The 26,541-nt window shown below is 41.3% G+C and overlaps 1 protein-coding gene across 1 annotated transcript in view; it reads left to right on the forward strand.

The window, feature by feature from the left end:
* Window positions 1-24,455, forward strand: part of CDH26 (cadherin 26) — a 47,197-nt gene extending 22,742 nt beyond the window's left edge. Inside the window, exons 6-17 of the mRNA XM_032218618.1 lie at window positions 1,787-1,953; window positions 2,961-3,089; window positions 5,704-5,889; window positions 6,053-6,324; window positions 8,257-8,399; window positions 10,340-10,573; window positions 12,471-12,701; window positions 13,992-14,116; window positions 15,700-15,780; window positions 18,198-18,296; window positions 19,297-19,386; window positions 23,653-24,455. Of these exons, the coding sequence (XP_032074509.1) occupies window positions 1,787-1,953; window positions 2,961-3,089; window positions 5,704-5,889; window positions 6,053-6,324; window positions 8,257-8,399; window positions 10,340-10,573; window positions 12,471-12,701; window positions 13,992-14,116; window positions 15,700-15,780; window positions 18,198-18,296; window positions 19,297-19,386; window positions 23,653-23,853 (1,958 nt within the window). The 3' untranslated portion in view covers window positions 23,854-24,455. The remainder of the gene's footprint in view (window positions 1-1,786; window positions 1,954-2,960; window positions 3,090-5,703; window positions 5,890-6,052; window positions 6,325-8,256; window positions 8,400-10,339; window positions 10,574-12,470; window positions 12,702-13,991; window positions 14,117-15,699; window positions 15,781-18,197; window positions 18,297-19,296; window positions 19,387-23,652) is intronic.
* The last annotated feature ends 2,086 nt before the right edge of the window (window positions 24,456-26,541 follow it).

Genomic DNA, 26,541 nt, shown 5'->3' on the forward strand with positions numbered 1-26,541 from the left:
TTCCCGCTGGTAGGAGGATAAAGAAGTGCTGACCAGGGTGTGAGTTGTCCCTGAGGATTTTCCTCAATCTTCTAAGGCAGCGAGCCCTAGAGATGCTGTCTAGTGATATCACCACAATGTTTTGTGCTGTGCTCACCACCCTCTGTAATGTCTTTCTATCCACGGCTGTCAAGCCAGCGTACCACCCTGTAATGCAATGAGTGTGGATGCTTTCTGAGCTATCTGTATATGAGTAGCTCTCTGAGATAGCTACTCATATACGTCCATACCAGTGGTGGGTTTCAAATTTTTTTAGAACTCTTCTGTAGGTGTGATCTGCTTTGTGGGAGTGGCTTGCTGGCCATGTGACCGGGTGGTAGTGGCTTGCAGGCCATGTGACTGGGTGGGAGTGGCTTGGTGCTTAGCAACTAAAATGTTGGCTCAGAAACTCTGGCATTTGAAGCACGCACATCTTAAAGCTGTCAAGTTAGAAGACCCTTGTACCCCTAACCCTTTAGAAAAACAACCCAGGGGTGTTCAAACTTGACAGCTTTAAGACTTGTGGACTTCAACTCCCAGAATTCCTCCTCTTGCTCTTCATCTTGATGATGTGCGGACGGACGGGGGGAGGGAGCTGGAACCGGTTCTAAATGGCACTATAGATTTGTGGAACCTCTTCTATAGAAGAGGTCAGAACTGGCAGGAACCCACCCCTGGTCCAATCTATCATCCCTGGAGAGCAGAATTGAATAAACCCTTTGATAGCAAATTATTCATATTGCCACCAACAAACAACAATGCACTTTTTAACAAGGGTTCAGTACACTTAACATTTCCAGGAAAATAGCTGAAATAGCTAACCCTGTTTCAGTTGGTATCAAATACCACTAGAATTAGCTGGAATTTTCATACTCTCAATTTATCATCTTCAATTATTGTACCTTACTCCCATCTGTTTTTTTTCTTTTCAGGTATTAATTAAATGAATTATAATTAATGTTATTGTACATTGTATATGGACCATTAGTCCATATACAGTATTTTAAGCTGTTGGGCTTTTGCTGTAATAAAGGCCACCTATTTGGCCTTGCAGCCTTCTCTAAAGATGGGGAAAAGGATATTTGTGTTTTATTTTCCTCACATCATATGGAGACTCTAGAAAGAGTGCAGAGAAGAGCAAAAAAGATGATTAGGGGACTGGAGGCTAAAACATAGGAAGAACGGTTGCAGGAACTGGGCATGGCTCGTCTAGTGAAGAGAAGGACCAGAGGCCACATGATGGCAGTCTTCCAATATCTCAGGGGCTGCCACAAAGAAGAGGGAGTCAAGCTATTCTCCAAAGCACCTGAGGGTAGGACTAGAAGTAATGGGTGGAAACTAATCACAGAGAGAAGCAACCTAGAACTAAGGAGAAATTTCTTGACAGTTAGGACAATGAACCAGTATAACAAATTGAAGTTGTGAATGCTCCAACACTGGAAGTTTTTAAGAAGATGTTGGATAACCCTTTGTCTGAAGTGGTGTAGGATTTCCTGCCTAAGCAGGGGGTTGGACTAGAAGACCTCCAAGGTCCCTTCCAACTCTGTTATTATATTATTCTATATTATATTATATCCTTGTCTAGTAAAATTTAAGACTAGATGATCGTATAGTTGGCATTTATGGGTGGAGAGTGACCTTTTCTGCACAGAAACACTAGGTATGGGTAATGTCCTTGCGATGTACACTTGAAAATACATATTCTGTCCATAGATCTCAGTGACACACACAATATTGTTGTAATGTGCTTTAATTTTCCCTGTTGTAGAGGAACCTGTTTTCAAAGTCCCAGCAGTGGATAAGGACCAAGAAGGCACTGAAAATTCTCAAGTGGTATTTTGCCTGGTCTCACAAACCCCTGACCTAAAGCCTCTTCTCTTCACCATTGATTCCACTAGTGGCTTAATACACATTACACAATGCTTGGATTATGAGGTACAGTCCTTACAAACAAAGTTAATATGATGCTTACCTGAGATCTGTATCTTGGCATGCATACTTTCAAGTAAAACCATCCAATAAAATTTGTCTGTCGCCAATGCTTATTGATTCTGTCTTTCAGTCCTGTGGGTGAATTGCTAACCTTAATCCATCACCTTAAACTAAATGCTCATCTTGGCTTTTCGGAGTATTGCGAATGAACAGTTTAGCGACATGGTTAAGTTGAAGGAATGTGGATAGAACTGGTATTTGGAGCCAGGGAATTGCTAAATTTAACTACGTATTAGCAAATCGTTATATTGATCTATTTTCTCCTAGCTGAGCCAACTTCAGAACATGTGAGTTGGAAGATAAAATAAGAAGTTAACACCAATGTCTGGCACACAAATCCTCTTGCAAGATAAGAGACTAAAAATGCTTATTATTTGTATAGACGTTACAAGATAACATTTCAATTTGCCTAACAAAATAGTTCTTCACCAGAGTTTTAACTTATGGCTATAGAATATCATGCAGATACAGAATATGTTTACAGAATGAATGCATGAAACAGATACTTTGATAGATGAATCAAAGCTATTCTTAGCTATCTTTAATCCCTTGTAGAGTGGAGTCTGGGCAACTGAATGGAGCTAGCAGAGTGTTTTAATTGCCGGATGCCCTTCCTGACGCCAATGCAGAGTTTTTGTTCAGCTGATATATTCTCAGTGTGCCCAGAGAGAGAAATATCTGCCTTTACCCAGGATCGAACTCACAGCCTCCTGATTGTGAGATGAGAGCTGTATCTCTAGGCCACCGCATCACTCCAAACTCTGGCATCTTATATAGTCTACATAATCATGAGCTCATATTTTGCCACTCTTATCATTATTATTCAGATGGCTGCATTTTTATGGAGGAATTACACAAACCTTACCCTTTACAATTTCCCCAAAGAATAAGGATAATGTCAAATTTATTTTGATAAAAAGATCCTTTTCTTAAACGTTCGTATTATTTAGGCCAACAGGAATTTCAAACTTGTGATCAGGGCTTCAGACCGCGGATCTCCATCCTTGTCGTCAACTGCAACAATCAATATTGCCGTGGAAGATTCTAACAACAATTTGCCTGTGTTCATTCAAGAAAATGTAAGTTGCTTAAGATTACTACTGACAACATGAAAAACTACTTGGCCCAGGCACAGAAAATAAAAGCATCTTCCTTTAACTCTTATCTGCAGCACAGAGAACAAGTTTTTTTTTAAAGTAATAAAGCATGCTTTCTTTTTGAAATCCTCCTTTTTGCGATGGTTAAGGGCACTTGCATTTTTTGAAATGTTGCTGAAGCGTCGTTTCCATCAATTCAGCCAATATGGTGAAGGGGGAAAGATCCTGGGATCTGTAATTCAGCAACATTTTTAGGCGATATATTGCCCAATTTTGTAAGCCATGTAAGTAGAATAGAATCAGTTTAATTGGAAAGAACAAATTAAGAAGGGCAACCCTGTTCTTGTCTTAAAAGTGCTTTTTTCTTATATATAAATTTTTATTTTTATTACACAGGCAACACATACACAAAGAAACAACAACAACAACAACAAAAGCATCATCACATACAGCATGTCGTTTGGTTACAGGTGTTTTAACATCCATATTCTCGAATAACATTTACCATCACAGATTTTTCATCTAGTATAACTAAATACCTCACTTTCATTGATCAGTATATGTTCAATTACGATTAGTATTATTTTTTCCCAATAATTCATAGTTCCCTTACATTCTTGATTATCTATTTGATAACAATATACCTTTATATAATCCCCATGTGAAAGAAAAGATTTTTTTAACCAACCATTTATATTTATATATCACTATTTTCCATTATACATAATTCCACCAATCAACTATCAGGTATGCTTATGTTCATTGTTATCCTTGTACCTCATGCCTTCAAACAGAAATCTTATTCCTTCATTTTTCAACAAAATATTCTAAATAGTCGCTGCATATATATACCATTTTTTAATTCTTCCCTTATTAAAATTATTTATCAACAACAAGATATCATTGTAATATGTTCTTAAGGTTATACATTATATCACCAATCCTCTATCAAGTATACATAAAATCATTGTTATCCTTATCCTTTTTAAAGTATTTCAATTCTAAAGTATTCAATTCATAGATGAATCAGTTTTTCATTATATTGTTGTTAATCTATTTCACAGCATGATTGTGTTATCATTTAACTCCTTCAGTTAAAACATGAGTAAAACATTTTTCATTTCCAAGTTTTTTCCCCCAGCCACTGATAAAACAAATCCCATATCTTATAAAATTGTTCGTCCTCTTGTTCTCTAATTTCAAGTGTCAATTTACTCATTTCAGCACAGTCCATTATTTTCCGAATAACTTTTTCCTGTTTTGGTATTGTTTCATTTTTCCAGTTTTTTGCAAATACGATTCTGGCTGCTGTTAACACATTTACAATCAGATATTTTAAGTCTTTGTTATAGATTTCTGGTATGATTCCTAATAAAAAGACCTCTGGTTTAAAGTCTAAAAGTGCTTTTTTCAAAGAGGCCACTGGACTTCCTACTTTTTCTTTGAAGGCATTTCGCTTCTCATCCAAGAAGCCTCCTCATTTGAAGAGGGTGCTTTTTTTCAAGAGGCAACGGCCTTCAAAAGTCCAGCTGCCTTTTGAAAAAAATACCTGAAGAAGCTTCTTGGATGAGAAGTGAAACGTCTTCAAAGAAAAACCAGAAAGTCCAGCGGCCTCTTGAAAAAAAAAAAGCATCTTTGGGACAACCATGACTGTGACTATGGAGACTGAGAATCTCCGTAAACATTTAACCCCATTATTGCTTCCTTCAGCAGAATAAGAATTCTGCCGTGACAACTTTCTGAGACCTCATTAACTTATTCGTCCAAATGTGAAGGTTTAGAGCCGGGATGGCGAACCTATGGCACGTGTGCCACAGGTGTCATATGGAGCCCTAGCCCTCTCTCCTGGCACATGAGCCATTGCTCAGCTCAGCTCCAAAGGGCATACGTGCGCACGTCCCGCGAGCCAGCTGATTTTGGGTCTCTGCTGCACATGCAAGAGATGTGTGTGTGTGTGGGGGGGCCTAGGGTTTGGTCCCAGAGGCTTCAGGGAGGTCTGCCAGGCCCAAAACAGGGGGGGGGGAAAGCTGTACCCCCCATGGCCCATTTGTGGTCCCAGGAGGCTTCAGGGAGGCCTGCTAGGCCCAAAATGGGGCATGGGAGGGGGGTCATATCCATATGCGGGGGAGCACAGGGGGGGTATCGCGTGCATGCACATGGAGCAGTGGAGTGTGGGGGGTAATCCACGTATATGCAGGGGTGCGGAGCGCATTGCATTATGGATGAGGGGACACGATTTCGGCATGCCTGGACAAAAAGGTTAGCCATCACTGGTTTAGAGCAAAGAGGTCCTTTTGATTTCTCTCACTGGGGATAGGCCCGTGGTAAAATTATTCTCATCTACGTGGTTTTCCTGAATTGGAAGAATGCATGCATTTCATTCAGAAAGGAAAGCTGACATTTCCCCATGTCAGAAAAGAAAAGGGGTGAATGTTATTGGAATAGAAGGGAACTTACTTTTTTTGCTTCTGATCATTTTAGAGAAGATCCATGTATCTCCTGCCCGCGTAACCCAGAGTCTCTTGGTCATGCTGTTGCAAGACAATGCCAGAAATTATATTTTAGGTGTCAGAGAATTCTTCCTTTGTTTTCCAAGTATCATGCGGACGTCCCGGAAGGTAAAACCCAAGATGATATCCTTCGCCTCAAGGTGGAAGATAAAGATAGTCCTCAAACGCCTGCTTGGAGAGTCAAGTATATCATAAAGAAAGGAAACGAAAGAGGAAATTTTGCCATTGTGACAGATCCTAAAACCAATGAAGGCGTTTTAAGTGTTATCAAGGTAAGTTAGCCTGACAAATATGGAGAGAAGATTTCTAGAGTCACTTCATTGGCTATATGGACAGTGGACATGCAATGCCACTCTTTCGGATAGTATCCGATTTGGAAAGATGGAAGAGAAGTCAGAATATTTCAATGGAAACTTGTGTCTGTGTGTTTTTCAGCCTTTGATTTATAGTACACCTTCTGACAGAAGACTTCTCATTGTTGTGAAGAATGAAGAGTCCTTCTTTATATGCCAGAGAGGCTTTGTGAGCGCGATTGATTCTCCAAAATTGTCTGAAATGTCAGTGAGCATTAATATCACTGATGAAAACGATGCCCCTCAGTTCAATCCTCCAATTCTTAAGCTTTCTCGACAAGAAGGGATGATGCCAGGAACCAGGCTTGTACAATACGAAGCTCGGGATCCAGACACAGGACAACACAAGATGAAGTAAGTGTTGGTGTTCTCCAGAGAACGTTGCTGGAGATCTCTTGAAGTAGCTTTCTTACTTTTACTCCTTAGCAGGGGTGGGTTCTGGCTTGTGTTACTGCTGGTTTGTTCAGGGGCGTGCAGCGTGCCTGATGCGTGCCTGATGCATGCTTGATGCATGCTTGATGCATGCTTGATGCATGCTTGATGCATGCTTGATGCATGCTTGATGCGTGTTTCATGCACGCTCGTGCACACACACAGTAGTTAAAAATTGCTTCTGTGCATGCGCAGAAGCAAAAAACAAGATGGCGCCACCTACGGCACCACCGATAGAACCAGTTCGGGGGGCATGTCCGACTGAGGTACTACTTACTCGGGTGAACTGGTCCGAACTGGTAGAAACCTGCCTCTGCTCTTTAGCAACAAACACCTTCTAGATCAGGGGTGTCAAACTCGATTTCATTGCTGGCTGCATCAGGGTTCTGTTTGACTTCCAGTGGCTGGGGTGGGTTGTGGGCAGGGTGGGTGTAGGCAGCTCGACGTCCCTTGTGTCGAGGGTGCCTGTCGTGGCCTGAGTGCTCTGCCAGCGAAAACGGGCTCCTGGGCTCTGTTTTTGGCTGCCACTGCCTCCTGCAACCCTCTGCCAGCAGCCCTCCTCAGCTCCGTTTTTGATGGCAGAAGCACCGCAGGCCAGTCCTTCGCTGTTTCCAAGATGGCCCCTGTGCCAGATCTAAGTATTCTGTGGACTTGAGAGACCGCCTGCTGCCAATTACCTCCACTAGACCGATTAGATCCCACAGATTAGGCCTCCTCCGAATTCCATCTGCCGGCCAGTGTCGACTGGCGACCACTCGGAGGAGAGCCTTCTCTGTGGCTGCTCCGACCCTCTGGAACGAACTCCCCGTGGAGATTCGGACCCTCACCACCCTCCAGGCTTTCCGCAAAGCCCTTAAAACCTGGCTGTTCCGACAGGCCTAGGGCTAAAGAGCTGTTGCCCCCGTCTTGAATGGTATGACTGTTGTGTGTTTTAAATTATGTATTGTTATGCTTTGTTTTTTTAATTTTTGTCTGTATTCCCCTTCCCTGGTTTGAGTTGTGAGCTGCCCTGAGTCCCCTTCGGGGGAAAAGGGCAGCATATAAATGTAATAAATTGAATTGAATTGAATCTAAGTATCCTGTGGGCTAGATCTGGCCCCCGGGCCTTGAGTTTGACATCCCTGTTCTAGATCATAGCTTTTTCAGTGGAAGTATCCACGCACAGAATTCATTTTTCAGGTAGTTTTGCCAAACTTATTTTTGTTACTTTTTGACAGAAGGAATATCAATCATTACCACCACCATCACTTTTTAAATAAAGTATCAAAACAACATGCATTTGAGGTGGGTGGGGGGGAGTTAGTAATACCCAACTTTTCAAAGCAAATCATCTGGACCTAATGATTTAAAAGTGGGATGAATTTGGCCAATTCCACCTTGTGAGGCTGATCAGTTTTATATTTGAGTAAGATGTAAGGATCTGTTATAATCTCACTAAAAATTTCAGATTTGAATAGGTCAGGAAACATTCTAATCTAGTCTAGAAAGGCTCATGCTGTTGCTAGAATCCATTCCCCTAATTCTTGTCTATGGATATTCTCAGTTGCTAAAAGAACACAAACAACCAGCTGCCTGCAAGGAATATTAACCCTTCAATTCCCCATCATCCAGTCAGAGCTGAAGAAGCTTCTTGGATGAGAAGCGAAACGTCTTTAAAAGAAAAACCAGAAAATCCAGTTGCCCCTTGAAAAAAGCACCTTGGGGGTCCCTTAATTCTTGTGTGGGAAATTAAATCTCATAATTACACAGTTCAGAGGAACTTTCATCTGTTCTTTTTAAGATTAAAAATTTATTGATCTGTTCTTCATATTCTTTGTTTGTCACACATGTTTAAAATGTTTGCTTTTTAAAAAGATATAAAATAGTGTCAGATCCAGCTGGCTGGGTAACGATCGATGAAAATTCTGGAATTGTGACAGCTGAAAAAATTATTGACAGAGAATCCCCATTTGTGAACAACAACACGTACACCATTGTGATTCACGCCACTGATGATGGTAAGTTCATTCTCTTTGTTTAGAATAGAATAACAGAGTTGAAAGGGACCTTGGAGGTTCTCTAGTCCAACCCCCTGCTTAGTCAGGAAACCCTACACCACTTCAGACAAATGGATATCCAACATCTTCTTAAAAACTTCCAGTGTTGGAGCATTCACAATTCTGGAACCAAGTTGTTCCATTGATTAATTGTTCTGTCAGGAAATTTCTCCTTAGTCCTAAGTTGTCTCTCTCCTTGATTAGTTTCCACCCATGGCTTCTTGTCCTTCTGTCAGAGTCTTTGGAGGATAGCTTGACCCCCTCTTCTTTGTGGCATCCCCTGAAATATTGGAACACTGCTATCATGTCTCCCCTAGTCCTTCTTTTCATTAAACAAGATATACCCAGTTCTTGCAACCGTTCTTCATATTGTATGTTTTAGTCTTCAGTCCCCTAATCATCTTTGTTGCACTTCTCTGCACTCTTTCTAGAGTCTCCATTCCTTTTATTTGTGAGTTCTTGAGCTTGGGCAAGGTAAAAACTCAGCAAGAATTCAAAGTAATCTTAATACAGTTTTGGAACTGGTTTTTCTCTATGTGTGTTGTAGAAGTTGTAATGCTAGTATCTTTTTCAGAGGTAGCCTTTTCTAGGTATGGTACAAGTGTTGACACAGTTCCCTAGCACATAGGTATGGTACAATTTTGACGCAGTTCCCCTAGCACATAGGAAACTTCACTAAATTTCTGATGTTTGCATTCCTATTTGTAGAATTTATGCTTCACTATGTAATGCATGTAATAGCTCAAGAAATTTAAATTTTAGCCTATTTGGATGTGAATAATTTTGACTTTTTTATGATGATGGAGGATTTTTATTGCTGTTGTTAAAAATAATAGGATGCTTTAAATACCTACAAAGGAAAATATGAACAAAACGATAAGGGTTTCTTCCATATATTTTTAAGATCAGAAACTGTCTTAAAATACTTTTCTGGTCATAAACCATTTTTTGAAACTAGTTCAACTCTGGCCACTGATCTGTCCATTTATTTTGAAAGATGCCCAGTTGGGATGATGGATGAGGACTTCAAGTTTAGAACACATAGGATTTCTATATTGATAATAGAGGTGGCCTCTCAAAGACAGCGATGTGGAAAGTTTGTTGAGGAGGTCAAATGTCTACCGTAATAGTTAAAATCCATCATTATGGATTTTGGGGCATTACATTTTTTTCAGAACTATTTTTACCTTTCAGGTTTTGTGGTGGGTTGTGCTTCAAAAGACAGATAAGAGCCAGGGGTGGGCTGCTGGGAGTTCGCAGGGGTTTGGGAGAACCTCTAGCTAAGATTCTGTGCAGTTTGGAGAACCCCCAAATCCCACTCCTGGCTGGCCCCACCCACCCTGCACCTCTCCTCCCAGAAATCCCCACGTGGTGCCCATTTTAGATGCAGATAAGTGCAGGGTGCACGCAGAGGCTCAAGGAAAATGAAAAACGGGTCTACCGTTTTCAGCCTCTGGAGGGCCTCTGCAGCACGGTGAGGTCGTTTTTGCCCTCCCAGAGGCTTGAGGAAAGCCTCTGGAGCCCTGGGAGGGCACCCCCCCTCCACTGTGGTGCAGGAGACCAACTAGGCCATGCCTACCATGGCCACACCCACCCAGCAACAGGGCAGAGAATGCCTTGCTAAAACCCTGGATAAGACCAAAAGAGGAAAAACAAGTGGATAGATAATGGCTAGAATGATGATGATGATTAATGTCTCCATATATTTGACTGTTTTCTTCTTGTATTTTATTTTAACTAGGAGGCAATTTACAGCTTCTTCTAGAATTTTTCAGAATTGCATGCAAGCCAAATTACGTAGTCTAAATTATGTAGTTCTCTCTAAATTTGAAGATTCTGTCCTACGTCTGTATTTTTTTCCTTTTAAAATAATAAAATCAAATTATTATTTTTTCTCCCAGGTGTTCCACCATTAACTGGCACGGGTACCATTCAACTTTATCTTTCTGACTTGAATGACAATGCTCCAATGCTAGTTACAACATCTTTGACCATCTGTGAGGGAGATGAAATGGGTCCTTTCCATATAAAGGCTGAGGACAAAGACTCCTATCCATTTGCAGAACCTTTTATGTTCAAATTGGAAGATGCCTTAGAGGGTACTGAAAAGTTCTGGACGCTGGGAGAGAGCTCTGGTAAGTGACTGCTAATTGGGGATTATCATATTCTTTTATTTTACCTCTTGGCAATGTTTCTTCTGGGAATGGAGAAGAAGCATTGAAGTCTCAAGGATCATCAGTCCTTTAAGGAAGGCTGAATCAAAAAGCTAAAGCTACTATACATAATTGATACTTTATCGTTTGGCCCCTAAATCTTTTGGGTGCCAGGGATAGGTTCCATTGAGGGCAATTTGTCCATGAACCAGCGAGAGCGTGGTTTTGCATGTGGCCTGGATCCCATGTGTACACGGATAAAGGCTTTGCTTGCTTGCATGACCTAGTTCCTGGCATGCCGTAAACTGGTGCTGGTTCTTAGTCTGGGGATTGTGGACCTCTGGTTTAAGCCATAATAACAGAATCTTGAAGGCCTGTTTTGAGTTTCTCGGTCTGCCATTTTAGAATAAAACCAAGGTGGGTTTATTTTGAGTTTCTTTCTCATATTCAGTTCAATTTCCGGACTGTGCAATCATTTCTCTACAACTTCCCTAACAGATCCATTCCATTCCATTCTATTTCCATTCTATTCTATTCCATTCCCATTCCCATTCCCATTCCCATTCCCATTCCCATTCCCATTCCCATTCCCTATTCTATTCTATTCTATTCTATTCCATTCCATTCCATTCCATTCCATTCCATTCCATTCCATTCCATTCCATTCCATTCCCATTCCATTTTATTCTATTCCATTCTATTTCCATTCTATTCTATTCCATTTCCATTCTATTTCCATTCCATTCCATTTTTCTATTCTATTCTATTCTATTCTATTCTATTCTATTCTATTCTATTCTATTCTATTCTATTCTATTCTATTCTATTCTATTCCATTCCATTCCATTCCCATTCCATTTTATTCTATTCCATTCTATTTCCATTCTATTCTATTCCATTTCCATTCTATTTCCATTCCATTCCATTTTTATATTCTATTCTATTCTATTCTATTCCCATTCCCATTCCATTTTATTCTATTCCATTCTATTCTATTCCATTTCCATTCTATTTCCATTCCATTCCATTTTTCTATTCTATTCTATTCTATTCTATTCTATTCTATTCCATTCCATTCCATTCCATTCCATTCTATTACCCTTCTATTCTAAGGTCATATGACACCTTCTGCAACCTTCTGACAAGCAAAGTCAATGGGGAAGCCAGGTTCATTTAACTGTGTTGCTAACTTAACAGCTGCAGTGCTTTACTTAACAACTGTGGCAAGAAAGGTCATAACAAGCCAGAAGCAGAGTCTGGGTCCCAGCAAAACCCCTTTTATTTACATGACGGTGAATTCCTTACATTCACAGTCCACAAGGCTTAGCAAGCAGTCTTTCAAAGGATTGTTTAACAAATACAAACCTTATCTCGTTTGGCAAGCTGTCAAATAACTAGTTCCAAACCATGGGTTGGTTCTGACTAGCGTTACTGCTGGTTTGATCATGGACGCGCTTTGCACGTGTTCTGGATGCGCACTAGATGCACACTGGATGCATTCTGGATGTACGCTGGATGTGCGCTGGATGTGCTTGCGCAGTTCAATGGAAATGGTTCTGCACATGCACAGAACTCCCAAAAAAGATGGCGGCAGCAGCGACTGGGGAGCCAGTTCATGGGCATGGCCAACCTGGGTTGCTGCCGGTGTGACCCAGGCCAGCATACCACTACCAGTTCACTGTCCGACTCTGCTGTCTTAACAGTTAATAGTTAACTTAACAGTTAAGGGCAAAATTCCTTAACTATTTCACTTAGCAACAGAAATTTTGGTCAATTGAGGTTGTAAGTCAAGGACCACCTATAGTACCGTAATGAACTTAGCAAGGACATAATAGTTGACCTTTGGTATCCATTTCTCTTTCTTCTCTCTGTTTTATAGATAATTCTGTTGAGCTTTTAATCCTGAAAAGTCTCCCTCCGGGCGAATACTTTGTGCCACTCCTTATACAAGATTTACAAGGGTTTTCCAGGCAACAGACTCTGGATCTCCAGATCTGCTCTTGTCCTGATGGGATTACTTGCGAGCAACGCACTTCATTGGAAACTGCATCACTGGGTATCAACGGAGGAGCAATTGGCGCAATTGTGGCTGCATTTCTATTACTGTTATGTGAGTAATGTTGTCTTGTTATTTTGACTTGTGGAAGAGCAATAAGCCAAGGATCGCAATTTGTGTGAAGTCTAGATTAAGTACTTCTACTTAAGCCATTTAGCCATTTCCACTGTTAGGATTTACCAGTTGGGAAGGATCAGTCATCATCTGCTATCAAATGTAATCTTAGTTAAGCCAGATTTCAGAAGAATTATAATTGGTTATGATGTGTAAAGTAGACCACATCTTTTATTTAATTATAATTTATTGTCACATTCTAATCATATATACCGTTTGTATTTTAGTTCTTAAAATCATTTTATAGTCTGCTTTTGGGTTGTTGAAGATGTAGTATAAAATCTATCTATCTATCTATCTATCTATCTATCTATCTATCTATCTATCTATCTATCTATCTATCTATCTATCTACCTACCTACCTACCTACCTACCTACCTACCTACCTACCTACCTACCTACCTACCTACCTATGGTACTCGCTCTGTGCCATGTAAAAGCAGCTAGTCCTCTTTTTCTTAGATGCAACTATTGGCAAAGACTCTCATCCTGAATTAAAAAGTATCCTGTCCCATCTCCTTATGAAATAATTTGGTCTTCTTTCTTCTGTGGTTCCAAGAATTCTTAGAATTAGGAGCCAAAACACAAAATCACTGCACCACCTTGTGATGACCCAAGAAAAAAACTTTCACTGAAACAGTTCTACTAGGCAGAGCTCCAACTAAAATGTGAGCAACTAATAAGATGCTTGAGAAGGGTGTTGAAGAGATGAGGGTCCTTAGTGCTCTCTGAATTGGCTTGTTTTCTTGCAGATGTTTCATTACTCAAACTGAGTGGTGCAGTGGCCTAGAGGTGGAGCTCTCTCCTCACAATCAGGAGGCTGTGAGTTCGATCCTAGGTAGAGGCAGATATTTCTCGCTATTGAGAATATATCGGCTGGAAAAAACCTCCGCATTGGTGACAAGAAGAGCATCTGGCCAGTAAACACTCAGCTCCATTCAGTTGCATAGACTCCAGCCTGCAAGGGATTATGGGGCCATTAAAAGAGGATGATGTTTCATTATTCAAACTAGGTAACATCATCAGTGCTAGTAAGGGGTACGGTTTGCTGTTCTGTACTGTGACACTGATGTTGTTACCTAGTTAGGGTAATGAAATGTCTACAAGAAAACAAGGAAGCTCAGAGAGCACCAAGGTCCCCTCATTTCAACCCTGAGCTACAAATATTCTCCTTTATTGGTGTTGAAGAGAGTTGTCAACATTGCTTGTTTCCCCTTTCCTTTTATATAGTGGGCCTGGCTCTTCTGGTATTATGTTCCTGCCTCTCTAAAGTGAAGAAAGCACCTACATTGATTCCATACGAAGCAGGCATCCAAACCCTGATCCACTACAATGAGGAGAGTGAACATATTTTGGTGAGAAATAATATCATTGGCTACTTTCCTTGACATTTTAGGGATTGATGCCATATTTCTAGTATAATAAGCCTGTGCATCATAGTAAATTGTAAATTTAATGAATTTATATGCCGCCCAATCATGAAGGACTCCGGGCGGCTTACAAAATACAAGACTAAAAAAATAAAAAGTTAAAAATAGGGAAAGAGAGAACAGATTAAAAAGCAACACATCATACACTCAATCTAGGTGGGGCTGGACTTCATTCATGAGGTCAACAGCCCCAGGCCTGCCGGAATAGCCAGGTTTTAGTGGCCTTTCGGAAGGCCAAGAGAGTGGGGAGGGTCTGGATCTCAGGGGGTAGATCGTTCCACAGGGCCGGAGCAGCTACAGAGAAGGCCCTCCTCCAAGGAGCTGCCAGCCGGCATTGTCCGGTCGACGGCACCCGGAGAAGGCCCATCCTGTGAGATCTTGTCAGCCGTTGGGAGGTATGTGGCAGAAGGCGGTCTCGCAGATATCCGGGTCCTAGGCCATGTAGGGCTTTAAAGGTGATAACCAGCACCTTGAAGCACGTTCGGAGACCGATAGGGAGCCAGTGCAGCTCGCGGAGGATAGGTGTAACATGGGTGTATCTAGGTACACCCGATATCACTCACGCGGCTGCATTCTGGACCAATTGTAGTCTCCGAACACTTTTCAGGGGCAGCCCCACATAGAGCGCGTTACAGTAATCAAGCCTTGAGGTGGCGAGGGCGTGAGTGACCATTTGAAGTGCCTCCCGGTCCAGGTAGGGCCGCAACTGGTGCACCAGGCGAACCTGGGCAAAAGCCCCCTTGGTCACAGCTGACAGATGATGTTCTAGTGTCAGCTGCGAGTCTAGGAGGACACCCAAGTTGCGGACCCTCTCTGAGGGGTGTAAAATTTCACCCCGCAGGCTAAGGGATGGAATATCTGGACTATCCTTGGGGGGCAACATCAATAGCCACTCGGTCTTGTCAGGATTGAGTGCAAGCTTGTTCACTCCCATCCAGGCCCTGACAGCTTCCAGCTTTCTGATAGTCTAAAGGAGATTTCATTGAGTTCATTGGAACATATGTGAAGACAAGTATTAGTACTCCAATGGCAGGGTTCCGACTGATGGCCTAATAAAAGCAGGCACCCTAAGCCATTTAGCAAGAAAAATCCAGTTATTTATCAGGAGCGCCATGTTAGCACGAACTAAGTGAAGCCAGCCCTGACTTTACCCAGTTCGCACTTTGCCTCTGACCCTGTTGGCCCCCTCCCCTGAAAGGGTCTCACCCCTCACATTCCCCAGCGAAGCAATTTCGCGAGCTGTAGAAGTCACTCCCTCCGGCCCGTTGTGAGTCTCCGTGGAGACGGCCTTGACTTTGGCCAGCTAGGATGTGTTTTGTTTTATCTGAGGTACGAATTCCTTGGTGCAGTTGGGAGACATGATTTCCCATCCTCCTGCCTATGGCAACTCGGGAGCAGGTCAAGAAAGCTTTGCGAGTTGACAGACAGATTTTGAAGTTTTAGACAATAGCAGGTCTTCCGAAAGGCTTTCTTTTACTTTATCCATCTGACTTGTTTGTCACTTATAGAATGCACCTGACTCGGGAAACCAAGCAACACCATCCTCAGTGCATGGGCAAAATGTGAAGCAAACGCAGCACGTTTGTGAGGTAATTGGAATGAAGGTTCCCCCTTCAATGCTTACAGAAATTATCCAATAAGGAGCCAGAATAAAAGGACTAAGATGATTTCCACTCCAACATTAGTGTCTCCTTCCCACCCATGTCTGAGGCACCTATAATCTTACTTTAAAAATGGATTGGTGGATATAATGTATAACTCTAAGCATATATTATAAAGATATTTTGTTGTTGATAAATAAGTTTAATAAGGAAGTAATTAAAAATTGGTATATATATATGAAGTGATTATTATTTAGAATACCTTGTTGAAAAATGAAGGAATAACATCTTTGTTCGAATGTATGATGTACAAAGACAATAATGAACATAAGCATACTCAATAGATGATTGGTGGGATTAAATACAATTGATATATAAATATAAATAGTTGGTAAATCTTTTTTATATTGTAAAAATATTCAGAATGGGATAAGTGGTTATATAAAGGCATATTGTTATTAAACAGACAATCAAGAACGTAGGGGAATTAGGATTATTGAAAAGAAAAATAATAATCGTAATTGAATATGATTGATTGATTGATTTTGATTTTTTTTTTTTGATTTAGTTTATTTGTATGCCGCCCTTCTCCGGGAGGGACTCAGGGTGGCGAACAACTCAGGGGGGAAAAGGGGACATAAAACACAATACACGTAATTAAAATACACGAGAATCACACAGCCATACAAGCCGAGAGGGGAGGGGAACTCATCTACCCCAGGCCTGCCGGCACAGCCAGGTTTTGACGGCTTTCCGGAAGGCCTGGAGAGAGGTGAGGGTCCGGATCTCCGCGGGGAATTCATTCCAATATACGTTGTACAATGAAAGTGAGGTATTTAGTTATATTAGACGGAAAATCTGTGATTGTATATGTAATTGAGAATATGGATGCAAAAACACTTGTAACCAAACAACATGCTGTATGTAATGGATGAGAATTTTTTTAATGTTTTTTTTTTTTTAATGTTTAAAAATAAAATAAAAAAATTGCAAAAAAAATGGATTGATGTCAGGGGTGGCTCTCAAATTTTTTTTACTACTGGTTCCATGGGCATGGCTAGATGGGGGGACATGTGACTGAGTGGGCATAACCAACTTGACATCACTCACGAACACTCAGTCATATGCCCCCCTCACCAAGCCATGCCCACCAAAACGGTGGCGAAAAAGTTTTGACATGGGGGTGGGTGGGTTTCCAGTCTCATCGGAGCTAAGGGACTCATTTTCGGACAGCGATGGCTCTTCGGCTTTGAAACGGAGATGAGCACCGCCCCCTAGAGTAGGGAACGATTAGCACATATGTGCAAGGGAAACCTTTACCTTTAATCTTTTTGAAAGACATAGTAGTACATATTAGTATAGGGATCTGAGTCAGATGCTTTAATTCACCTATCATTGGGCACAATTGTATGAGAATTAGGATTATTTCATATAGAATAATTCCTTTAATCCTGCAGTTGTATCTAAAAATGGTCTCCAGAATTCCTTCTATACTTTCCCTCTTTTTTAACTACCAAGAAGAGGTAGGACAGTTTAGTGTCAAGCAGAATTTCTTTGGCTTTCAGCAGTAACAACCATAGAAGTGGTCAGAGAGGGCAAAAAGGCAAAACTGGGATTGTGCCATTATGACGCAAGACACACCCCTTTGGTATTTATATTCGGACATCACTTGTATGCATCAAAGTGGTGGAGTGTGGGATGATGTGGTGTGTTGCTGCTTCTAACATTTGCTATACAATACAATAGCAGAGTTGGAAGGGACCTTGGAGGTCTTCTAGTCCAACCCCCTGCCTAGGCAGGAAACCCTATACCGTTTCAGACAAATGGCTATCCAACATCTTCTTAAAGACTTCCAGTGTTGGAGCATTCACAATCTCTGGAGGCAAGTTGTTCCACTAATTAATTGTTCTATCAAGAAATTTCTCCTCAGTTCTAAGTTGCTTCTCTCCTTGATTAGTTTCCACCCATTGCTTCTTGTTCTACCCTCAGGTGCCTTGGAGAATAGTTTGACTCCCTTCTCTTTGTGGCAACCCCTGAGATATTGGAACACTGCTATCATGTCTCCCCTAGTCCTTCTTTTCATTAAACTAGACATACCCATTTCCTGCAACCGTTCTTCATATGTTTTAGTCTCCAGTCCCCTAATATGACTGGTAGGATTAAGAGGTATCATCTGCAGATATCCACGTCCTTTCCTCTGACTGGCCATGACTGGGGCAAGAAGAAGACAAATCTCATAGGTATTCAGCTGCCAGAAAGGACTAACTTAGAGCAGATAGTCTTCGGGAAGATAAAGATTTTATTGGGAATTCTAAAGATTCTAGATCCTAAAATATCCAAAACACAAAAAATGAGGTGTAACTTGATTATTTTATAAGTTCCGTTTACCCTTTTGTTCTCTAAAGAATGTCCCTGCAGTGATACAGATGAAACATATAGAAAACCACCAAAATCGTAATGGAAATGTAACTTCACCCTTCAACACTATCAAAGCTTGGAATCAGGTTAGATACATCATGTGAATTGGGATTAGAAATTTATTGGTAAAGGGGGAGGCAATTAATGGTTTTCTGAGTCTTTCTGAACTGCAGAGTAGGCGGGAATGTATTACAAGCAGGAACCAAGGCTGACAATACCTCTTTGTGGAATGGTTGTGTAGATTCTTTGTTTTAATAACAGAATACAGAATAACAGAGTTGGAAGGGACCTTAGAGGTCTTCTATTCCCACCCCCTGCTCAAGCATGATACCCTATAACATTTCAGGCAAGTGGTTTGTCCAATCTCTTCTTAAAAACCAATCTCTTTTAAAACGGCTGTAAGCCTATGTTACAAATTCAAATATTTTCTGCCTCAAAATGACCCATAATTGGTGAAACTGGAATTTGGCTGTCAAGTTGGAGCAGATTCTGGAGGTGTTGGACAAATGACCAAGAAATTGCCCAGTTCTGTATTATACAATTAATGAAATCCTTCCTCTCACTGTTTCTAATAATAGCTTTGGATTCATCAGCTTAGACAAAAGATATACCGTATTTTTCGGAGTATAAGATGCACCTTTTTCCCTCAAAAAAGAGGCTGAAAATCTGGGTGCATTTTATATACTGAATACAGCACTTTTTGCCTCCTGAAACCCCGCCCTTCACCAAAATGACCTTTAGGAGGCTTCCAAAGTGATCCTGGGGGCTGGGGAAGGCAGAAATGAGCCAAAAAATGGGCCGTTTTATGCTCAATTTTGCCCCTCCCCAGCCTCCAGGAGCACCCTACAAGCTCTTTAAAAAAAACGAGCCCGTTTTCACAAAAAAACGGGCCGTTTCTGAGAGATCTGCAGAGTGCAAAAACTTTTTTTAAAAAAATTTGCCTCTTCAAAATCTTGGTGTATCTTATACTCCAGTGCGTCTTATACTCTGAAAAATACAATATTTGAAAGCAAAGTGATAAAATGAACAGATGGATTTTAAGTTGGAATTGATTGTGAAGGTCCTTTTTTTCTCTTCTTTCCATAGCTGGAGCCTTTGAATCATCAGAACATTCAAACATACCAGAGAAATCTACACGAGAAGATTTCAGAAATAGTAGCTGTTGTCTTAAAACAAGTAAGCCAACCGCAGGGCAAACAGAGGCTTCTTTTTTCCAACGATGTAGAATGACAAAACATGGGATATGTTTTGAGCATGGGTTCAACCACCAGATTTAAGGTTTCCTAGGGGTTTCCCTGCTCAATCAAATTGCCTGTGATTTTTTTTCAGGTTGCGAAAGATAAAAATAGATACCTATTTTGGAAGTGAAGTGCTTATTTGTCACATGAAGAAATCTGAGGCTTGAAGGTTAGGATCGCAGCTGCTATATAGGAAAATTTCTATAGAGCTCATTCCTTTCCATCTGCCATTCTCCATATGAAATGTCACTCAACACCGTCCCTGATCCCACTCTTAAAGCATTTTTTTTTCTTTTTATGACCCTTTGTTTCGGGATGGATGACTGGAACTCAGCATTTACTGGCCGGTTGCCCTTCCTGACATCTATGCAGAGTTCGCAGCAGATATTTTCTCTTTGTGCCCTGATGGAGAATTTACAATCAATTCCTTTTTTGTTTCATCTATATCCCATTTTTCCACCAGCAACAGTAATGCAATTCTTGATGACATGTTTAAATTTACATTCAAGTGCTCTAATTTCTCCAAACACCATGCCCCATATTTTTTGTGCACTATCACAATCCCACCACAACCTCTTTCTTACACCTCCAACAAATATTTGTATATTGACCATTTAAATGCATTTCAAATGTTATGTGCCTGGTGCCATTTTTCCAAAATCAACAATAGAATCAAGGCTAATAAAGACTTTTTCACTCCACAGTGGAAAAAAGTTAATTTTTTCATACTTGCCACCATGAAGATTTTAAAACTAAAACTATATTCCGGTGCTCTGTACAGGTAGTCCTCGACTTATGACCACAATTGACCCCGAATGTTGTTACTTAGCAAGACAGTTAAGTGAGTTTTGCCCTATTTTATGACCTTTCTTGTCACAGTTGTTAAGTGAATTACTGCCATTGTTAAGTTAGTGAAACGGTTATAAAGCGAATCTGGCTTCTCCATTGATTTTGCTTATCAGAAGGTCGCAAAAAGGGGATCACTTGACTCTGGGGGACTGCAACAGTCATAAATACATTCCAGTGGCCAAGCATCTGAATTTTGAGCATGTGACCAGGGGGATGCTGCAATGATCGTAAGTGCAACCCCCCCCAGTCATTAGCCCCTTTTTCCTTGTATCAAAGATTCTTTTATTACATTTTAATTTTCCTTTATACAATCACTTAAATACTGTTCAGTTAAAAAAAAAAGAAGCAATAAACAACTCATAACACTTCTATCCTACATACACCCTTCCTTCTACCCCTCCAACTTTCATTTCTCCCTTCCAACAATCCCCTCTTCTACTTCCCCTCCCCCTCAGCCATTCCTTTCTCCCCTTCCCACCATCTCACCCTCCTTACATTCCCTTCTCACTCCCTCTTAATTCCCCACTCTTCTTTCCCTCTACACCTCGCTTCGGTGTATTTCTAGTATTCATTGGTCTATTTGTTTTGTACTAAAACAAAAGAAAAATAAAAGGAAAAGAAAGAAGAAAAGAAAAGAAAGAAAAAAAAGCAACAGTATCCAAGTGCATTCATTGTTCTGAAAATTGAGTCTATATTTCCACCCTCCCCCCCTCCCACCCCCTGAACCCCCCTCCCTGACCCCCTTCCGATTTCCCAGGTCCCATTCCCGGCATCGTTCTTTATCAAGCAAAGTCTGGAGTATATTGAAACCAAATAGATTAGAAGTTACAAAAAAAATAAAAATAAATAAAGAACAAAAAAGAAAAAAATAATAAAAAGAAAAAAAAGGGGGGAAACCCCCCCCCAAGAAAGAGAAGTCAATATACTCTCTAACATTAAACACAGCTTCTCATTATTTTTAAAATCTTAAACAATGTCTTTACCTGCTTCCGCATATAAATTCTATACCTCCCATCCTGCCTTTACCCGTGTCCGCATATATATTTTATCCTCATCCATTGCTCCTCTCATATTTACTCCACCCTCATGTAGACTCTCCAGATAATCTTTCTTAACCTTGTATTCAAATAACAATTTATACAAAAATCAGCTTACATTCTGGATCAAGGTAATCTAATTGAACTTTCACTACCCTTCCATCTACCCCACGCCACCCGACTCCATTCATCCCAAACCACAATCCAAGAAAACTATGATCTCCGCTCTCCTCGCCCCAAAGAATAGATCATGCGCAGTTTAAATTAAGATTCAAACAAGTCTTATATAAGTCCCATACAATATATGACCAAATTCAGCACCGCTTCTTTCAGTCTCAATATCTCTTCATCGGTATACAGCTTTGTCATTTTATACCAGACAGGAGTCCTGAAATTTTATTCAAATTAAAGATTTAAGAAGTATTTTAAAGGCATAGCTGGATCTTTATTCTTTACTCTTCTGCCCTTCCGGAAGGGGAAAGCAACACCCTCCGCCTTGTAGCCACGTGTCCCGCTGCTTATCTTCTCCTTCTCCTTGTCTTTCTCCAAGTCCGGGTGAATCAGGAAGTCCCGCCTTCAGAGTTTTGTAGTAAAAATCTCGGGCTTCGCAAACAGAATTGAGACGATATTTTTGGTTCTCAAATGTGACTGTGATACCAGATGGCACTTCCCATTTATATTGTATCTGAGAATCTCTGAGTTTTTCAGTTAAGAAAGTGTAGTCTCTCCTTGCTCTTAATATTTGAGATGGTATTTCTTTAAAAACAATCAAGTCCTGTCCATCGATTCGCAGCCTGTTATTGTAGAACTTCTGTATTATCGCATTTCTGGATTCTCTTGTGGTGAAATATATAATTATGTCCCTCGGAAGCTGTCGTTGTTTTGCTACACACGAGTTCTGGCGATAAATTTTTTGAATCTGCCAATCAAAGTTAAATCCCGGACTTCCCACCGAACGTCTGAAAGCCTCAAAAAAGGTCTGTTTCAAATTCTCCTGTTCCTTTTCACGCAGTCCTCTGACTCTTATTGCAAACGCAGTCTTATTGTAATTTATCATAACGAGTTGTTTTTGAGCATTTTCAACTTCCTGTTGTAACGTTTGAATTTTAGATGTCAGATTAGAATTAGTTTTTTCCAAAAGTTCCAATTTGTCCTCCATTTCAGAAACAGTCTGTCATAACAGTCATAACTCTGATCGTATCTTCCCTTGTTTGAGCAATCTTGGCGTCCAGTTTATCATATAAGTCCGATAAAAGTTGTTTAATTTCCTGTCTGAACTCTTTAAGGGTTTAGCCCCTTTTTCCCATGCGGTTGTAACTTCAAATGATCACCCAACGAATGGCTCTAAGTCGAGGACTACCTGTAGGGCACAGCTTTGTGATTAGTCTAAATCAGAGATGGTATTCAGCCGGTTCAGGTGAACTGGTAGCAGCAGCTGTGGGAGGCTCCGCCCACTAGTGGTGGGATTCAGCCAGTCCGCACCTATTCGGGAGAACCGATTGTTAACTTTCTAAGTAGTTTGGAGAGCAGGTTGTTGGAAGAAATCTTTTGTTTTTTCCCATTTTACAGGGCTAATCCTGTAAGGAAGGAAGGAAACATTCTGGTGTTGTTTCTAGCCTAATCTTTATTGCCCTGCCTATAGAAATTGCCTCTCTGGTTAACCCTTGCTACATTGTAACAGCTAAGGCGACCAGAGCAATGTTGAGTTGGCCATGCCCACCAGAGGTGGGTTCCTACCAGTTTGCACCTATTCGGTAGAACCGGTTCGTCAAATCTACCGAACCGGTTAGAAGAGGTTCCACCAGTGGACCCGGAAAGCAGGCCACACCTACAGAAGAGGTTCCAAAAATTTTTGAAACCCACCATGTGGATCTTGTAACTTGACAGCTTTAAGACTTGCATGCTTCAATGCCAGAGTTTCTGAATAGCTACTTGGACCGACCTAAGTACTAATTCATAATTTCATATCTGGTCACATGGGTGGCAAGCCACTCCCACAAAGGAGGCCACACTCACAGAGTAGGTTCCAACAATTTTTGAAACCTACCACTGATGCCCACCCAGACACATGACCACCGAGCCATGCCTACCCAGCTGGTCATTCGGGCAGAGAACTGGTTGTTAAATTATTTGAATCCCACCACTGCCGCCCATCCACCCTCACTTAATGTGGGACCTTCTGCGCATGTGCAGATGGTGGCATGTGCGAGCGAAGCGACAGCACACAGACACACATTCACATTTGCGAACCAGTAGAGGAGGTAAGTAAGTGGATGCCACTGCTGTTCTAAATGTTTGCTTTCTTTCTTTCTTTGCAGAAATGTGAAGACATGGCCAACCTGGAGGATGATAGAGTTTCTTATGTCCCACGTGTTTATGCAAGGGAAGGAGCATTGGAAAAAAACGAATCTTCATGGTCCCTTTTCATCCTAGAAGATGACAAAAACAGCTTGCCTGAGGATTTCCTGGGTGTCTTGGAACCCAGATTTATTCCCCTTGCGAAAATATGCAGTGAATGATTGTTGTTTTGGGCCTCTCCTTAGCAAAAGTTTTCTAAATTAATTTAGAAAATGGGACTTCTTTTATATGATAAAAAGTGCCCTAGAACAGGTGTTTACAACCTGTGGGCTGCAGCTGTTAGGGTCCCGACAGATGCCCTAATTAAATCATGAGCTTCGAGCCAAGCTTCAAAAGAAATCATTTATTAGGAGCTTCATGTTGGCACATACCCAAGTGAAGCCAACTCTGACCCCACGTAATTTACAACCCCAATCATGGCCCTGTTTCCCCTTCCCAGGGTGTATCATCAATCACATTGGCCAATGGGACAATTTCACAGGTTGTAGAGCCCACTCCCCTCTGGCTGCTGCAAGTAACCCTGGGATACAGCCTTAAGAAAGATAAGTCTGGAATGTGCATCTGTCTGTGCTGTTGTGCCGTTTCATTGATTTCCCATCTCCCCTTTCCTATGGCAACTCGAGAGCAGGCCAGGAATGCTTTGTGAGTTGACATTGGCCTACTACCGGATTGCAGGCTATTTGCCGCTAGGCCACATGAGTGTACAGCCCCACTCATGCAAACCTCATCCCACATCAGGGGTGGGTTCCTGCCAGTTCTAACATCTTCTATAGAAGAGGTTCCACAAATCTACAGTGCCGTTTAGAACCAGTTCCAGCTCCCCCCCGCCTGTCTACACATCATCAAGATGAAGAGCGAGAGAAGGAATTCTGGGAGTTGAAGTCCACAAGTCTTAAAGCTGTCAAGTTTCAACACCCCTGAGGTTTTTTTTCTAAAGGGTTAGGGGTGCAAGGGTCTTGTAACTTGACAGCTTTAAGACTTGCACACTTCAATGCCAGAGTTCCTGAGCCAACATGACTGGAGGAGGAATTCTGGGAGTTGAAGTCCAAAAGTCTTAAAGCTATCAAGTTTGAACACCCCTGGGGTTTTTTTTCCTAAAGGGTTAGGGATGCAAGGGTCTTGTAACTTGACAGCTTTAAGACTTGCATGCTTCAAATGCCAGAGTTTCTGAGTCAACATTTTGGTTGCTAAGCAAGAGCGTTGTTAAGTGAGTTTCACCACATTTTACAAGTTAGCCACGCCCACCCAGTCACATGGCTGGCAAGCCACTGCCACCTGGTCACATGGCTGGCAAGCCACTCCCACAAAGCAGGCCACACCTATAGAAGAGGTTCTAAAAAATTTTGAAACCCACCACTGTCACAGGTGCCCATGTCCCCACTTATGCTATCCTTGCAGCAGGCATCTGCGGCACCACTCCTGCTATCCTCATTATGGGAGCTTCCTGCCCCATTCACACAAGTGTCTCCATGAACGTTGCAGGTGCACACATACACACACAAACCCACACATGGACATGCACTTGCCCCTCCCATAAAATCATCCCCTCTTTCCTCCCTCTCCTGCTCCGTGTCACCCACCCAGTAAGGTTGGGGACTAGAAAGGTTAATATTGTATGCCTATTGCTCCTGTGAGAGAATAAGCATGTTCTGAAGTCTCATCTTCAGGTCATTAGAAAAAGTTTTCTTTGAGACTAGATAAGTGTCCGTGGACGTCTATATAAAATAATTTCCAGTTTTGAGTTACTCAGCTCAGTTACTGCATCCTTCATTTCTCCTCTACAATTGATAGCAATAGCAATAGCAGTTAGACTTATATACCGCTTCATAGGGCTTTCAGCCCTCTCTAAGCGGTTTACAGAGTCAGCATATTGCCCCCAACAACAATCCGGGTCCTCATTTTACCCACCTCGGAAGGATGGAAGGCTGAGTCAACCCTGAGCCAGTGAGATTTGAACAGCCGAACTGCAGAACTGCAGTCATTTGAAGTACCCTGCAGTGCTGCATTTAACCACTGCGCCACCTCGGCTCTGTGATTGACCACTTCCCCATAGCCATCCTACGTCATTATTCATGTGCGGTGAGAATCTTGTATGCAAAAAGATGGAAGCATACTAATTCCCACCATGGAAGAATGAATGGTAAAGATGGAGTTGGCAGAGGCAGCAAATCTGATTGTATTAACTAGAATTTATTTACTTTCATTCTACTCGGAAAGCATTTCTGGATTCCCCCCCCCTCCGATTCTGAAAAAAAGTATACTTTGATTTTAGGTTTTGAAGGTGGGAATGATTTTGTTGTTATAAAAATGACTTGAAATGTTGAGAAATGTAAAGCAAAAAGTTGAGGTTGTAATTTTTTATTTTTGTATTTTACTGTCCGGAAACGTCAGAAATTACTATTTTTTCCTTCCTTTCTCTCAGCACCCTTCTTCCTTCTCCTAGCTTTCTATTGTTTTGTGATCTAGTCTTTCGTTTTGTACTTTTGTCTTATAATAAACGATAATATTTTTTTTTAAAAAAAATGTGCTGTCAAAAGACAAATAATTCTGGATTTTAAAACATAAAGGGCAAATGTGGCTGAATTCTTGAGAAGAGGGGATCATGCCCATTCTGTGATTTGTTCTAATTTATGCAGAAGACTTTCTTGATGAGAAGTTTCTTTAGAAAACTGGCTGGATGACTTTGGACCAATCATACCCTCTTTCTCAGCCCATCCCACCTCACAGGGTTGTAGTTGTAGGGCAAATAGTATTAGGGATGTTTGCTGCTTTGAGTTACTTATAAAGTAATAAAGGAAAAATGAAAATCAAATGAATGAATGATTGTGGCCTTCCAGCAGCCAGTGGAG

The sequence above is a fragment of the Thamnophis elegans genome, chromosome 5 (genome assembly GCF_009769535.1).
Source record: "Thamnophis elegans isolate rThaEle1 chromosome 5, rThaEle1.pri, whole genome shotgun sequence".
NCBI classification, from domain to species: domain Eukaryota; kingdom Metazoa; phylum Chordata; class Lepidosauria; order Squamata; family Colubridae; genus Thamnophis; species Thamnophis elegans.